We start from the raw sequence: 15,108 nt of genomic DNA on the forward strand, positions 1-15,108 counted from the left end.
GAGTCAGAGGTGCTGAAAATGGCTTTTCAACATTACTGGCAATGGTGAGAACTCTTGTCTAGATCAAGCTTCCGGGTTGGAGCAATGCATTTAGCTCACCCTGCTCTGACTGGGCCCCATGCTGGCAGTCTGTACCTTTAAGGGGCCGTGAAGGAGGGCGTGTTCAAAACCACTATTGAGGCAGCGAGGCTCTGAAGTGACTTATTGCGCTTCTGGGCTGCAGCTCTGCTACAGAGGATGCGGTGACAGTAATAGTAGTAGTTCTCTGAAAAAAACAGAAGCAGACTTATTCGTCTGTCTCACTGAGTAACCTGGAGTTTGCAAGAGCTGATCGGACCGTTTGCGGCCTTTACTGTTGTTTGATGAATACACCCCCATTGTGAACCTGCTGGGGGATCTAAGTGGGGCAGCACCCGGCTTTTATGAATGGGATGCATGGTAAGTGTACGCTTTAATGTTAGTAGTTTGCACTTCAGCACCACAGTATTAAATGTCGCCTCTCCATTACTTTATTTAGCTCAAATATTTGTATTGCAGTTTTGCTTTAATCAGTGATAGAAGGCGTACGGTGTGCAAGGCGGCTGACGCTTTTGTGGTCAGCTACTTATTGTTCCTCTGCCATTGACCCACCCAGAATCAGAGCCTTATTGTAAGGTAATCACATCCTTCGACAGACTTTAAATCAACTAAGCCCAGACCAATTAGAGCCAATTAAAGTTTTGTTTCGTTATTGTTTTTTTAAATGTTGGTTTTCTTAATGGAGATAAAGGTTTGCCGTAAGGAGAATAGAGCTGGTTTGTTTGTCTGCAGGCCACCATGATAACAGGAGAATATTAAAACAGACAATAGCTGTAAATGCTTTGAAGCGAAAATGTGTCTGTGAACTCAGTCAATTAATTAATTAATTTGTTAGTTTGTTTACAATTAGCTTTTTTCGTTTTTTCTTCACATTTTGTAGCTTGGCCTGTTATTACATGCACTTCCAACGTGAAATTAATAAATATATAGCCTGCTTTTCACACATGCTGCAGAAATACGTTTGTCAAATGAGCAAAATTGGCCCAGGCTGTATCTGAACATGAAGATGATAGTCGTTTAAAATGTATTTCCAGTGTCCAAAATAGATTTTCAGCAAGTGTTAAGTATTGTTGGTATATTTTGAAACATGTGTATAACCTCAAAGTCATTTTGAAGTTTATTTTTATGCGATTCTTCCTGCGACTTGGTGTGGGAATTGGGTTTTCCAAGATGAAAAAAAGGCCTATGAACTCTCACATGACACTGTCTCTGCCCCAGCTCCTTGCTTGACAGTATTGGTGAGCTGGTTTGTGTGCACGCCTCTCCCATTTGTCCAGTCCATTACCCACAGATCCCAAAGGCTCTTGACTTGGCAGCCTCATTCACTTTGCTTGGCATGGGTTTCACGATGGCATCTGATGAGCTCATTGACTGGGTTAATAACATAATGGGCCTCAGGTCTGTAGGCCATCACTCCATCACTGTTCTTCTGATAAGAACTCCTTAGCAATTGTTGGAAGAGATGATAATGCTATCAGGGGTCGGCTTTTGACGTAAATGAGGTGGCTTTGCATGTAGAAGTTTAAATGTGACTTTTGACCTTTCTTATCCTAAAACACACAGAGAGCTTTGTGAGATGTCAAGCTGTCCTGGTTGGATGCCTTGATGGATTTAGCATGACAGGACGGCAAACAAGCCACAGCTTCATTTGCCAGGTTTAGGTGTCCCAGGCCTGACCTGTTTCTGGTCTGCATTTCAGAGAAGCATCTCTGAAATGTGTTGGGGGGCATATATTTAACCAGTCTACACAGGTTCTGCTCTCTCCACTCTCTCCTGTTTCTTAGATTACAAAGCATCTAATTGCCTGCGGGAAACATTTGTTGTGAGCCTGAAGGTGAAAGTTATCCTTCCCCTTGCGGTGTTGGACACTGTGCCAAGTACTCTGTTATTGGGCACCGCACAGTGCAGACAGCAGTTGCTGGCTCATGTCCCAGACAGCACAACCTGCTTTTAGGTTGGTTTGGGGTTAGAAAGTGAGTGAGTTAGTGCATTCGACTTTTATTTTGGGGATAATCAATGTCTATCTGTGCTTTTGTGGTAGTGCTGAAGTGCCACTTTAGTGAATTATTTGTGACTATAGTCCTGCATCCATGTTCGAACACGTCTGCATTTTGTGTGCTCATTTGAAGCAATGTGTGTGTTCTGTCCAGCCCCCTCACATTCCAGGAAATTCCAATATAAACTGTTATTTTTTTTTCCTGGAATGCCTCTGAGGATGGTGACAGTGAACTGTTGGATTATTATAGAGAATGTGACAGGTCACTTGAACGATGAGCAGTGTAAGTAACAGTTTAACTTGTTGTGACTGCTTCAGCGCCTTTACTTAGTTACTCCCTCAAGCCTATAAATGATAATGATAATTCTCTCTCGCCGCATTTTTTGTGGGCCTTGTTGGCTAGTTTGAATTGTGGCCACAGTTCACTAGTTCACCGCCACAACCTTTTATATAACATTGTTGTCCCAGCATTGAATTCCAAGGGCATCTCGTATGTCAGTGTGTGAATGCTGTGTTTGTTCCTGTGCCTTTTTGTTTGCCTGCATTGTTTTCTACCCAAAATGGTGCATTGTGACTTAGCATGCTGGAGTTTGGACCATAAGCTTGAGGAAATGTTTATTCAGCACTGCCTTCCTGTTTGCCTATCACTAGTTGTAAATATTCAAATGGAACTGAAATCAGCTTGGTCCAAGAAAATAACAAGGCCACATAACCTTAAACTGTAAAAATGTTGCACTGAATGAAACATTATTCAAGGCCTCTTGTCGACTCCTTGACTCACCATAAAGCCTATTCTTGATCTGTCTGAGCCCCTCTGTGCCTTGTACCTTCATGTATTAATGAGATAACGCAAGGTTCAATTCTGAAGATAGAATCCATGTACAATGCATTATAAACATAAATGGTTTTGCCATATGAAATTAAGGGGTTTCTTGAGGTTTTTTAGCCAAAACATACTTGTTTTGAAAAGAGTAGTCCTCAACTATTTGCTCCTCATCAAAAGTGATAGTTTCTTTTTTGGCTTCCTTTCAGCTTGTACATTTTGCTGCGTTTCATCTGGTCTGGCCCTATAATTATAGCACTCTTGCACTTTAAAGCAAGATTCTTTGGATCCCATAATTTCCCCCACATTCTTTCCACTGAGGAGCACGAGGACAGGTTTCCACTAGAGCATTTTAAAGGATAAACTCACTCCTGTGCTGCAGCTCAGTACTAACAGACACCTGGCCAGTCTGTGGCAGTCTCCACTGGGTGATGATATGGACACCTGGCCTGGAGGCTGGATCTTTCATCAGCCTCCAGTGACTCAGTTTCCTGCTGTGGAAGATGGGGAGACGCTGGTTTAAGTGTTAAAATGATTTGCATACCTAAAACTGGGAAGCTCCATCTACTTTATTCATTGCATTTAAACTGTTTTTGTTTTTCTCTTTTTTTTTTTTTTTTTTTTGAAGGCACAGCGATAGCACTGGGCCAGAGCTTTGTACGTGATTAAAACTGTGCTGCCGATGGAGATATGAGCTGTGTTTGTTTGGTTAGCCCATCAGTATGATGAAGGAGGGCTGTTTATATTGCAATGGTCAGGAAGGGCAGGCTGAGTAGATTTGTGGTGAGATGGGAGGGCGTAGAGGCTCATAGTCTCCCTGCCCTTCCTGTGAACGCACTGACCAACACACTGACACACCTCTCGATTACTTACACACTTCCGCCTTTTACATTTTTTGTAAACATATAGGCAAAATTTGCTGTGTTAAGTTTGCTTGTTTCAGTCACTTATGTCAGGGGTTATTAGGCCCATTCTTGAATTTCTGTGTGCATAAACAATTCAAGAGTGCTCCAATATCTTTGTGCAGAAGGGGACCAATTAGTTCGACTGCTGAACTGGAGCTGGCACGTGACCTTGGAGCCAAAGATGAGTGCAAAAAAAAAAAAAAAAAAAGCTGGAAAAGTATTTAACCATATCTCAGCACTGAGAACATTCAAAGTAATGTTAAGTGGTTATTTCTGGCATGTTATCATGTTGGTGTCCCCAGTCTCACCCCTCTCTGCTAATTCTCTCTGTATTATGTGAAAACACTCTAAATGCCAGGGTGGTGCCACCTTGTGCACCCCTCTCCACCCCTGCCCTCCATCTCCCATTTGGATTCAGCTGCTGATGCAGAGCTATGCGGGCTGGCATTTCAATAGTGGTGTTTTTCACATGTATTCTAATCAGACCTGATAGCACCGAGGAGGAATAGCAGGAATGAGAATATTGTTTGTGCATAAAAGGCATTGTCGATCAAAAAAAAAAAAAAAAAAAAAAAAATGTTTATCAGTCTCGCTTGACCCACAGAATACTTGGCATTCTTGAATGTTGTGAGAAAAGCACTCTTGTTTGCCAACTGCTGTTTTTGCGTGTCAAATGAAAACTGTCAGATTCATCAAAGCAGCAATGAGAAAGAGATGCGGTGTCATGTCTGGAGGCTTTGTTGGCTGCAAATGCACAGTCATCTCCTCAAGTGTGAGAGGCCAGCTGGTATGCGTGTACCTGACTTCTCTGACGGGGGCGTCTCAGTTGGCTGCTGGGTGTGTTTTGAAAGCTTAGTCTTTCCAGTCTGTCTCGGTCATAATCTGATCCATTGACTCATCCGATTTCATACTCCCTTTAAGTACTCTCCCTGCTTCTTGTTGTGAATCGATCCTGATCTCTGTTTTTTGATAATGTAGATGAGGGGCAGATGAGCTTGCTACTGGGAAGCCATACAGCAGCTGACTTCCTGATTGTTATGATGACACTTCCCAAGTGTTTGTTAGGGGCAGTTTTGAGGTGTCGCGACCATCCTATAATGACTATGTGGAATTACCAGTGCTGAATTGAGTTATATAATCATTCACCAATCCCGAAAGCTATTTTTGAACCCCACTGAATGAGGTCTTGTGAGTTTGCTCTCCCAGTCCAAGCTACTTACCTCTAATATTCCACAGACTGGTCTTAGGGGTAGGTGGAGGATTTAGCATTCACTTTTATGAATGCCAGTTCATAAACTTGAGCACGCCGATTAGCAGCGCAGCTCCAAACACCTGCTGTGCTTCAAGTGGCAATTCCGCTTTGGAGAATTCCTTCTCACTTTTTTGTCCTGGCGGGTGAGGTGTGACAAGAGCACAGCTGATTACCTCACACTGACTCGTCAGGTGCAAGTGGAGAAACATTGTTATGAGACTTTCACAGTAGTACGCGCACACACACACACACACACACACACACACACACACACACACATACACACACACATACACACACAATGAGCAGGGGCAGGTCACCAGCACTTTAGACATAGTCGATTATCACGTCCATATTTATTCCATTTCACAGTTACAGATTTTGGATTTCCCTTGCTCTTCAGACCACAGAGGACTTACAGTTCAAATGAAATGAGCCTTTAACAGCCTTGTTATACTGTCACAAGTAGGTGCCATGCAGAATTATGGAACCACCCCTAGATTAACAGTTTTGGCAACATTTAATCCAGCTGTTGTTTTTAGGGCTATATTTGCAAGTGATTATTGAATCAATGTGTGCCTTCATTGCTGTATTTAGCTCATAAGGCAGTGTTAGTACACAGTCTGTTGTTCCTCTTCTGTGTGATTGAGAGATAATGTGATTTCCACTGTTTGTCCTTGGGCTGCTCCTTCCTAAATGAGATATTCAGCCTTGCTAAATGAGTTAGGTGGCAGATAGCTATCTACTACAGGCCATTTGTCTCCGTAATTACTGGAACATGTGTGTGACTGTGTGTGCCATCACTGAGCAACAGCAGCGCTCTGTTAACCAGTCTTACACTCACAGACTAGTGCTGAATCATGATTGACATTAGGGCTGCACAATGTTGATTAAAAACTGTCATTGCAATATCTTTTTTTCTTATGTATTGCAATATGAACAAATACAGGAAATTTCACCAGATACATGGCAAGATACCAGATACATACTTGTACAGATATATAATTAAAAAGTATAATTGTCATCATTTGGTTACTTGACACATATATCCTCTTCTAACAAAACAAAACCCCCTTCTACTTCTACCACACTTGGTTCAGCCCTCAGGCACCCCTCCAGAAATCAGCTTGGACTCCTTCACTTCCAGTTTCATGTATGAGACACCAGTCTGTCAGCCTTGAATCACCAATTGGCATATAAATGGATAACACGCCAATTTGTTAAGTCATTTCACGTGTCATCACTGTTTAGTCCCCATAGACTTCCTTTGTGAAGAGATGGCCTCTCAAGGTGATGTAGTACAAAGAGACAAAGTCCACATGAAGTGGTTGGGTTGGTGGACAGGTCAACAAAAGACAGGTCTTTCATATGTGAGACTTGAGTTTGATTCCTGTCTGAAGTGAAACAGGAGACCTTTCCCTTTACCCAAGTAGTTTTGGTGGCTAAAGCTAACCATACTGAGACTGTTGGGACTGTCGTCTGTGCGTATATGCGCTACGGCATGAAAAGCTTGACGTTAAATGACACACCTTCTCTTCACAATGGAAGTTCATGGAGATGAAAAAGCGTTAAATGACACACAAAAACCAAAAATAAAGTGTAGGCTTGAGATAACATGCTGTTTATACACTATCATGTGATATCACATTGTTATGTACAGATGGAGACAGAACAGGGGGAGAGAAAAGACAACATACTGTATGTTTCTTAATAAACTTTATAAATGGACTTATGTGTCATGGTTGTGTAATGTACCATTTGTAATGATGTTCAAATGCTTGATTAACTACGTGGTGGAAGATAAACGGGCCTCCTGGTGCGACTTATATGGAAGTCGCTTTGGATAAAAATATGAATTGCCAAATATGAATTGTAATTGTAAAACTCTCAATCTCAAGCAACAAACAGACTTCTCTGTATGCCAGCAAGGCATGCAAGCAATTTGAAGTACAGCTAGATCTGGATACTGCAAGTTGTGTGTGTGTGTGTGTGTGTGTGTGTGTGTTTAGCATTTCTTACATTAATTCCTGGACAAGCCCTGTGACAGTAGCTTTTTTTTTTTTTTTTAAACTTTTAACGAGCACAGGGACAAGGTGTCCCTGATAACAGGAATAAATGCACTCAAATGCCAGCTTGCATCACTGAACAAAATGGAAAATGGAAAATGAGAACTGTGCAAATTTTCCTTTTGTATCAAGCAGCACCAAAAAGTTGTAGCATGACCTATCAGAGTTAAGTTGCCTTGCACATCCTGCAATGTTGCAAATGCACATGCGCATATCACACATGATGTCGGTGCTGACTATTTGTTCTGCAGCCTTAATTGACATTTCCAGTAAACAGTGAGACGCTTGCAAGCAGCGAAATTGTCAGCGTATCTTTCTCTTGTCATGTAATGTTACCGCCAGACAAAAACGAGTTCAAGTTCACTTGCCTTGTGGAAAGGATCAGTGATCAAGACCAAAGGGTCAATAATAGAGGGGAAACCAGCCATCTTTGTTGCTTTAAAGTTTCTTGAATGGTTGACTTGGGCGCATGTGGCCTCCCAGCCCCCTCCTATCATTCCACCCTCGGGTCATTTTGTTGTCCATCCAGGTCAGTGACTCCAAATGGAGCAGACTGAGAGCCTCTGCCACTGCAGCCGCCAGCCTCTCCAGGACAGGAGAATACACACTGGAGGGATTGATTACCAGGAAGTTGCATCAATACTCAATTAGGGAAATGGGCCATTTGTCATGTTTAAGAATGGTGTGTCTGGGGGGGGAGTGAGTGATGTCTTGTGTATTAGTGTTGACTGGCCAAGTGTCACAGTATTGACAGGGTGTGAAAAGTTATGTGGGTCTTGAACACACATTTCTGAGCAGTCATTATTTCCCTTTGATGTTGAACAACAGTTGTTTGGCATGCATATAAATTCCCAGTGTTTTGAAGGTGTTTTGGTGTTACAGCATGTTCGGTGAGCTGTAAAACCTAATGCATGCTGGGCTGAATGCATATGAGTTTTAACTCATTACTCATTCAGTTCCTCTGATATAGTGTTTGTCTACAGGAGTTAAATAACTACTATAGATCTTCCTTTTGAGTTGAGGAATTCATCCCGGTGAATATATGGAAGTTAGTTATCTGATTTAGTGCTCCTTTTCTCACTCACTTAATGGAAGTGAAAGAATCTGTTTCAATTCACTTCCTTCCTACTGTATTTCTGTACATTTGCCTCAGAGGGCTTGGTTATATTTTCTCTTCCTGTAAAGATTTGGCTGTAACTGTATAGTATTTAAGCAGATTTAGAACCCTCCTCAGACCAACTCTGTGTCTTTATGTTGATAATGGAGTTATGTGATCTATAAACAGAGCTAGCATTACATTCCCAGGACATAAATACATTTGGGGAAATGGGCTGGAATGTTATTTCCCAAGCCAGATGTCAAATGACGAGCGAAGTGGAGCAGCGCTGGTGATGGCTTGCAGCGATCATCACTTTATGTGTGTATGTGTGTGTGTGTGTGTGTGTGTGTGTGTGTGTGTGTGAGTCTGCGTGCACGCATGCACTGATGCTTTACTCAGTAGTTGAGAAATACCACATGCACTTCAAGGATGGTCAGTCATCCATCCAAAACCCCATATATCATTCGGCAGGCTCAAGGTGTGTAGGTCAGTGGAGTGTGCTGAATGTTAGTGATGGTTTGTGAGAGCCTTGTAAACAGTCTCCAGTTTCCTGCCAGAGCTGAACACTGCAGCTGTACCTCCTCTGCCTGTCCTGTAAAGTTCGGTCCCATAGCCTCTCCAGTGTGCTGTGTTGCAGCCTGACCACGGTTGTTGTGAGAGTCTGTTTATAAAGTCAATCCCCCTGCTGCGACCCCGCGGTTCCCACGCTAACTGCTGCCTCTCTCAGGCCCTTTTCCATTCACGTGTACGCCCTCACGTGCATACACACACACACACACACACACACTCTCTCAGCTATAAATACAGCAGTGTTGTGAGTCAGGTTTGGTAAAACTGGAAGGCCTCTGATAATGCAGAGCTTCCTGGGTCTGATTTCGTAAGGTTCAGCTGAGGATGAAGAACAGATCCTGTCCCTGGTGGCCTGAAAAAGATTTCTGCATCCCCGTCCCCACGCTGGCACCATCAAACTTTGTTGTCAGCTCATTTCAGGGGCCTCAGGGTGGGATGGAGGATTAGAGGTGGGGTTTCACCAGCTCTCACCATTCCATCTGATGTTTTTTTTTTACTCCTCTGTTTATGCCACCCAGAAGCAGCTAGTCAGAATAATTTGTTTTGGTCTGAGTGTGATATATTTTTTTTCTGCCTCATTATTTCCAAAAAACATGTCAGCAGATCATGCAGCTTCAACAATAAACATGTTTCTGTGAAAAATGTGGCCTTGTTTGTGTATTTTAGCCTGAGCTCATGAAGAGTTCATGGAAATATTTTCATGTCTAAACCTCAATCAAATGTGCTCTTCCATGCATGTCCTGTATAGACAGAGTAGACAGATCCACTTCCCTGTCACCATCACTGGTAGACTTGTCTATTGTTATTGATTTTCTTTTTGATAGTTGAAAGATTCCAGTTACTGTACCTCAATACACAAAGCATGCACAAACCGAATAACTGAAAATGGGGCAGATAACAGATAAAGAGAGAATGTATTGTCTGAGCTTTGTGTTGATCCAGAAGGAGGCCATGTGTTGCATGCTTGTATGAAGCCTGATGCCTTCTGCAGCCCTTAGGCAGGAAATGCTGTTGACTGCTTGCTAGCGGGAGGGGGGTTTCCACGGAAACCAAGGCAGGTAAGGGCATTAAGAGGAAGTGGAGTAGAACCTCAGCTGGCTGGATGGCAGAGACAGGAGGGAGGGGGGGCGTTGCTGGTGCTGGCAATAGAGAGAGAGAGAGAAAGAGAGAGAGAGACAGAAGAACGAGGTCAGGGCGCAGAAAAGCCTGCCACATTAACCACAGCCAGAATATGCTCAACTGTGCTTCCACCAAAAACTCTGATTTAATAAATATCTTATGAAGGCGTGCCTGGGAGCAATCCAAAGTAAAGGTTTGGTGGTTTTAATGGCCCTCAATTTATTTGTTTACTCATACTGAGATATAAGCAATATGTTCTTGCAAGAGAGACAAGTACAAAGTTTGCAACATTGAATTGTCCTCAGGCTTGTGCATTTTTAGCCATTGAGATTTTTCAATCATAGGAATTATATTTGTATTTGTTTTTCATAGATGTCTGGCAAAACTTCTTGCATTTCATCATATAGACCATCATGTCAGTACTCTTTTCCCTTTGCACTCCTATATGTTGGGTAGATCTCTAGTCAAACACCCTGCTCCCATCATGCAGTGCAGCACTTGAGGTAATGCAGCAGCAACATTTAGCTCGCGACCTGCGGTGAGCCTGAGGTTTTAACGACGCAGTAATGTGCGCTCCTGTCAGCTGCTGGTCAAATTTCAGTTCTAAGTTTTAAAGACCATCATCTGGAGAAGATACTTGTTAAATATAAATCTTTGGAGCCATTTCTTGTCTTTCCAATCAGCATTCCATTATAGAAAGTACATTAAAACAATGTGTATGTGACATATGTTGCATATGTTGACATGTTGCATAGTGTACCCACTTGACAGGGTTATTTTTCTTACATGGTTACATAATGTCCTTTTTTGTGACTGGAAGAAGACTGTCAAACTCAGCCCATGTCCTGTGCTGCTTAGTACAAGCCAAGCTTTGCACCAAAAGCTGCTGGTAGCACTCGACTGTTTCCTCTCTGTTTCATGTCTGTCTGTGGCTGGTTTGGGCCTCAATTATAAGGGAATTTAAAGCAGAACCCTATGGTGCTTCTCATGTTTTTTTCCAATGCATTTTAGTGTTCATGTCACATATTGGAGCCATGCTGTTTACCATTATAGTGTTGCAGAATGGATGTCTAACTCCTAGAAATATGTTTTTATTGATTTGGTGGAAGTAAACAATGAAATTTGAATATTCGATGAATGTAACATGGAAGTCAGGTAGCAGCTGGAGGACTCTCTGTTCCTGCAGGATGTCTGTGTTGATTCAAGCCTCTTTGCTGTGTATTTGACATCTCCACACGTAAAGCCCTCAGATGTGTTCTTTACGATGTGTTGAAGTAAGAAAGGTCATACACAGTTTGAAGTTTTTATTGCTCACTCTTTAGCTTTTAACTGATGTACCAGCTCTCTTCTCTTTTAAAGGTTAAAGGATGATTTACTAAGGACAGTTGAAGTTGATATATACAAAGACATCATTCTGTATAATTTCTTATATCATTTCATGCACTTTACTTTCTTTTTTTTCAGGTTCCTAGGCTAACTGGAATTGAGGAGCAGTGACATTCTTTCTGGAATCCGTAACAAGGATTGTGTTGAAGACTAAGGAACTGGGATTAAAGATTAACAGGACCACTGGCTGTTTTTGTAGCCGTACTGGACGTCTGACTACCTCTGTGCGTGAAGTAAAACTCAGCCATCATGCCGATCCTAAAACAGCTAGTGTCTGGCTCATCCCACACCAAGCGTCGCTCACGCATGGACCTGACCCGGGAGATGATCAGTGCTCCGTTGGGGGACTTCCGCCACACCATGCATGTAGGCCGCAGTGGTGATGCCTTTGGAGACACCTCCTTCCTCAGCAGCCGCTCTGGGGAGCCTCCTTCTCAAGCGACATCCTATCCACACTCACCACGGCCAGGCCTCCTTTCTCGCACCTTCAGGAGCAGCAAGCGCTCCCAGTCTGTCACCAGAGTGGACCAGCAGAGAGACAACACCCTGGTGGTTCCTGATGGGTCACCCACATACGTAAAGAATGCCATGTCCCTGCCCTTCCTCAACAATGATGACAGAGGGGACGGCATGGTGGCGAAGAGCCTGTCCTCGAGCCCCTTGAAGCACGACAGGGATTCGGACGGGAGGCCTCTAAATGGCGCTGCTGCAGCCGCTCACTGTCTGGAGATGGATGAAAGGAACTTTGGTGAGCTGACTGAGCTTCCAGAGAGTTCCCATCACTATGGAGGTGGGATGAAGCATGCCGAGTCAGTTATGTCCTTCCATGTCGACTTGGGGCCGTCCATGCTGGGTGAAATCCTGGGAGTGATGGAGAAGGAGGATGACGATCTTGGCTACGAGGAGGGTAAGAGCAGTGAGGGTCATGTCTCGCCATCTCTCAGCACTCATGAAGAGGATGCTGTGGAGGTGAGGAAAGATGAGGATAATGAGGAGCAGGAGGTGGCAGAAGTAGAAGTAGAAGTGGAAGAGGAAGAAGAAGAGGAGGAGGAAGCAGAACTGCAGCAGGTTTCCATACATCTAGCCTCCTCAGTGCACCTGGGGCCCGAGCATGGAGGGCCCTACACTCCAGAGTTCACCCCAGAGACCCGGCCCAAACACCTGCAGAACCTGGACAGCTCTTCCATGTCCAGCTCTGGCTCTGCTATCCTGGAGGAGAAAGCAAGCAGCCAGACCTATGCAGGAGACACAGATAGTGCTACATTCAGTGCCCCCCCAGAGGAGGAGAGCAACTTCTCCTCTTTCATGGAGGATGAAGATGATGAGATTCGTGTATGAGATTACAAAGCCTCCTAAAAACAGGACGGAGCTCGAGAACGGGTTTGTGTGGATTCACACTTGAACGGAAATGAGACCTTGTAGCTAGGTGCTGTGGGAATGGGACTGTGGAGGAGAAGGAGGAGGACTTTGTTGGTTTGTTCCTCCTGCAAGGGGAGAGACTGACTGCTCCTTCTGGAAGAGCATAAACTCCATCTGTCACATAGTCTCTGCCTCATCCTTCACTCTCTGTTTGTCTGTCAATCTGTCACTCCCTTTGTGCACTGAGGGAACTGACATGGAAGAGCACCCGCTCATCGAATATGGAACATTCCAGAAGTAAATGTGGACGTGGCAAGGAGTGGAGGAAAGAAGTTTTTAGGAAAGACACTTTCCATAACTAAAGCTCAGTTCACACTTTTCTCTCTCTCTCTCCCCTCACTTCATGTGTCACAAGAGCTTTGCGTAACTTTTTCATTCAATTTCCCTCTCCCTTTGTTGTCTTGCTGTCTGTCTGGCAGTGGCCTGAGCCACGAGGCCTGAGCTGAACAGAGGACCTCTGTCACCACGGGATCAGTGATGGGTGTCTTGTCACAATAAAGGGGGCTGTGTTTCTGTCACTAGATTGTGGGTTTGTGAGTGTGAAGGCCTGGCTTGAATCTCCTTCATCTGAAAATACATCAGTAAAGTGCCATAGACTACTGTCATAAGAACGCTCTTGACATTCTTTTTTTGCAGTTTCCTCTCTTATGTAAATTTTGGGGTGTTTGTTTTGCTGCTCAAACACTGCAGCTTCCTGCTATTAAGCTGAACTTCAGAGCCAAAGCCAAGATCTTTTCCTCTGTTTACTTCACTGTGAGCACCACTCAGGCTAATACTCAGTGTAAATTACAGTTACCGGGGCCTGTAAAGCTAATGGAGATGCATTGGCCTGCAGTAACTATAAACCATGGTGTTACTACAGGAAGCCAGAGAGGTGAGGAGCAATGTGCACAAAACTGCAGAGGCATAGACCGCAGACTGTGGATAAAAAAAAAAAAAAGAAAAAAGCTTGCTTTTCCCTTTTCTCTCAATCCATCACCAGATCGCTTTTTCGCTTTTGATACAGTTGAAGTCATAATTAAGATTTCTTTGAACTCACATGAATTCAGTATCTTCGCTCTACTAATATGTGCATTTCTTTGGCATTAAAGTCGGAGCTGAAGTCTCTTTGATAACCACATCCTTCCTTGTTTGTGTACATCTGAGAAACTGCAATGGTGCAACTGAACCGAGTTTGTAAGAGATCTGGGTCCTCCATATGTTGCCTTTGTGTCAGTTACAGTTTTCACCACTACTTGTGAGGAGGGCTTCAGATCTGTGTCAGCACCGGTGAACCAGCAGGCACAGTTTAACCATACACTACTGTTTGGTGTTTATTGTTAGCTGTTGTTTTGTTATCTATGAAAAATATTTGCTATGTTTATGTTTTGTCTACTCTGAAAGAGCAAATGAAAAAGAAGACACAGTCACGGATGCATGGGCCGCAAGAAATAAAGAAAGCTTGTTATTTTTATGCAAGCTGCATTGAGTGTCACAGCAACTCCACTTTATCTCTTGCGTCATTAAAACCATGGCGAGAAACTACTGAGGCTGACATTGTGACAACTGGTTTCGATGCCATAGCTGAAACTGACAGATGTGCCAAATCAGTTTCTATACACGAATAATTTTAGTTGTGGAGCTCACTGTCTTTCTGCCCTTCTCTCCTGAGTATTATTAACCATCACTGAAATTAAGTTGGGAGTGACTGAGTTTTAGCTTGCAGGTTGAAAAATACAATGACATTGTAATTGAATATTGTTCTAAATCAGAATCTCCTGCAGAAAAAAAGCAACAACAATGATTTAGGTAACTGGATATTTATACACGTCATTGAAACACTAAATATTTTTTTAATAAGGCTAAGCACATTTCACTTGCTTAACAGATTTCATTAGCCAAATATTCAGGCCAATCCATTGTTCAGTAATATTAAGAAGATTATTTGTAAATGGGAAATGTTAATGTGGAGTTTGTTGCCCTTTCCTGTATAATGTTGTATATTATGCCTTACTATTTCTTTCTTTGCGTAAGAATAAAAATAATGTATATTTACGTCCCTTTTCGTTACTGTCCCAAATAACCTATATTTTTCAATAAAGAAATGCTGACATCTTTACTCCTCTATGTTGTTATTGTCTGGCGATCTTTGTATTTTGCCTCTGTAAATCAGAACATTATGCAGCACATTTTGCGGTCCACATGAAGACCAACTGAGTCGAGCGGCATTTACAAAGGAATTCGTCAAGTGCCTCCTCTGTTTCCTTTTGCTATTCTCGGGGTCTCCCAGTAGAGGAAGGAAGGAAGCAATTGAGGCCTAGTTGGACGACCCTCTGAAGGAATAGCAATACAAGCTGACAAAGTGATGATGTGTCAGGAGTGAATTTGTGAAAAGGCCAAATTTTCAGGGTTATAG

The 15,108-nt window shown here is 43.1% G+C and overlaps 1 protein-coding gene across 1 annotated transcript; it reads left to right on the forward strand.

The window, feature by feature from the left end:
• The first annotated feature begins 166 nt into the window (after nt 1-166).
• Nucleotides 167-14,747, forward strand: cdc42ep4a (CDC42 effector protein (Rho GTPase binding) 4a). The gene is made up of 2 exons (XM_030058571.1): nt 167-438; nt 11,373-14,747. The coding sequence occupies exon 2, from the start codon at nt 11,544-11,546 to the stop codon at nt 12,630-12,632; it is 1,089 nt and encodes a 362-aa protein (XP_029914431.1). The 5' UTR covers nt 167-438; nt 11,373-11,543; the 3' UTR covers nt 12,633-14,747.
• The last annotated feature ends 361 nt before the right edge of the window (nt 14,748-15,108 follow it).

This window comes from Myripristis murdjan, chromosome 8 (assembly GCF_902150065.1).
Source record: "Myripristis murdjan chromosome 8, fMyrMur1.1, whole genome shotgun sequence".
Classification (NCBI taxonomy): Eukaryota; Metazoa; Chordata; class Actinopteri; order Holocentriformes; family Holocentridae; genus Myripristis; species Myripristis murdjan.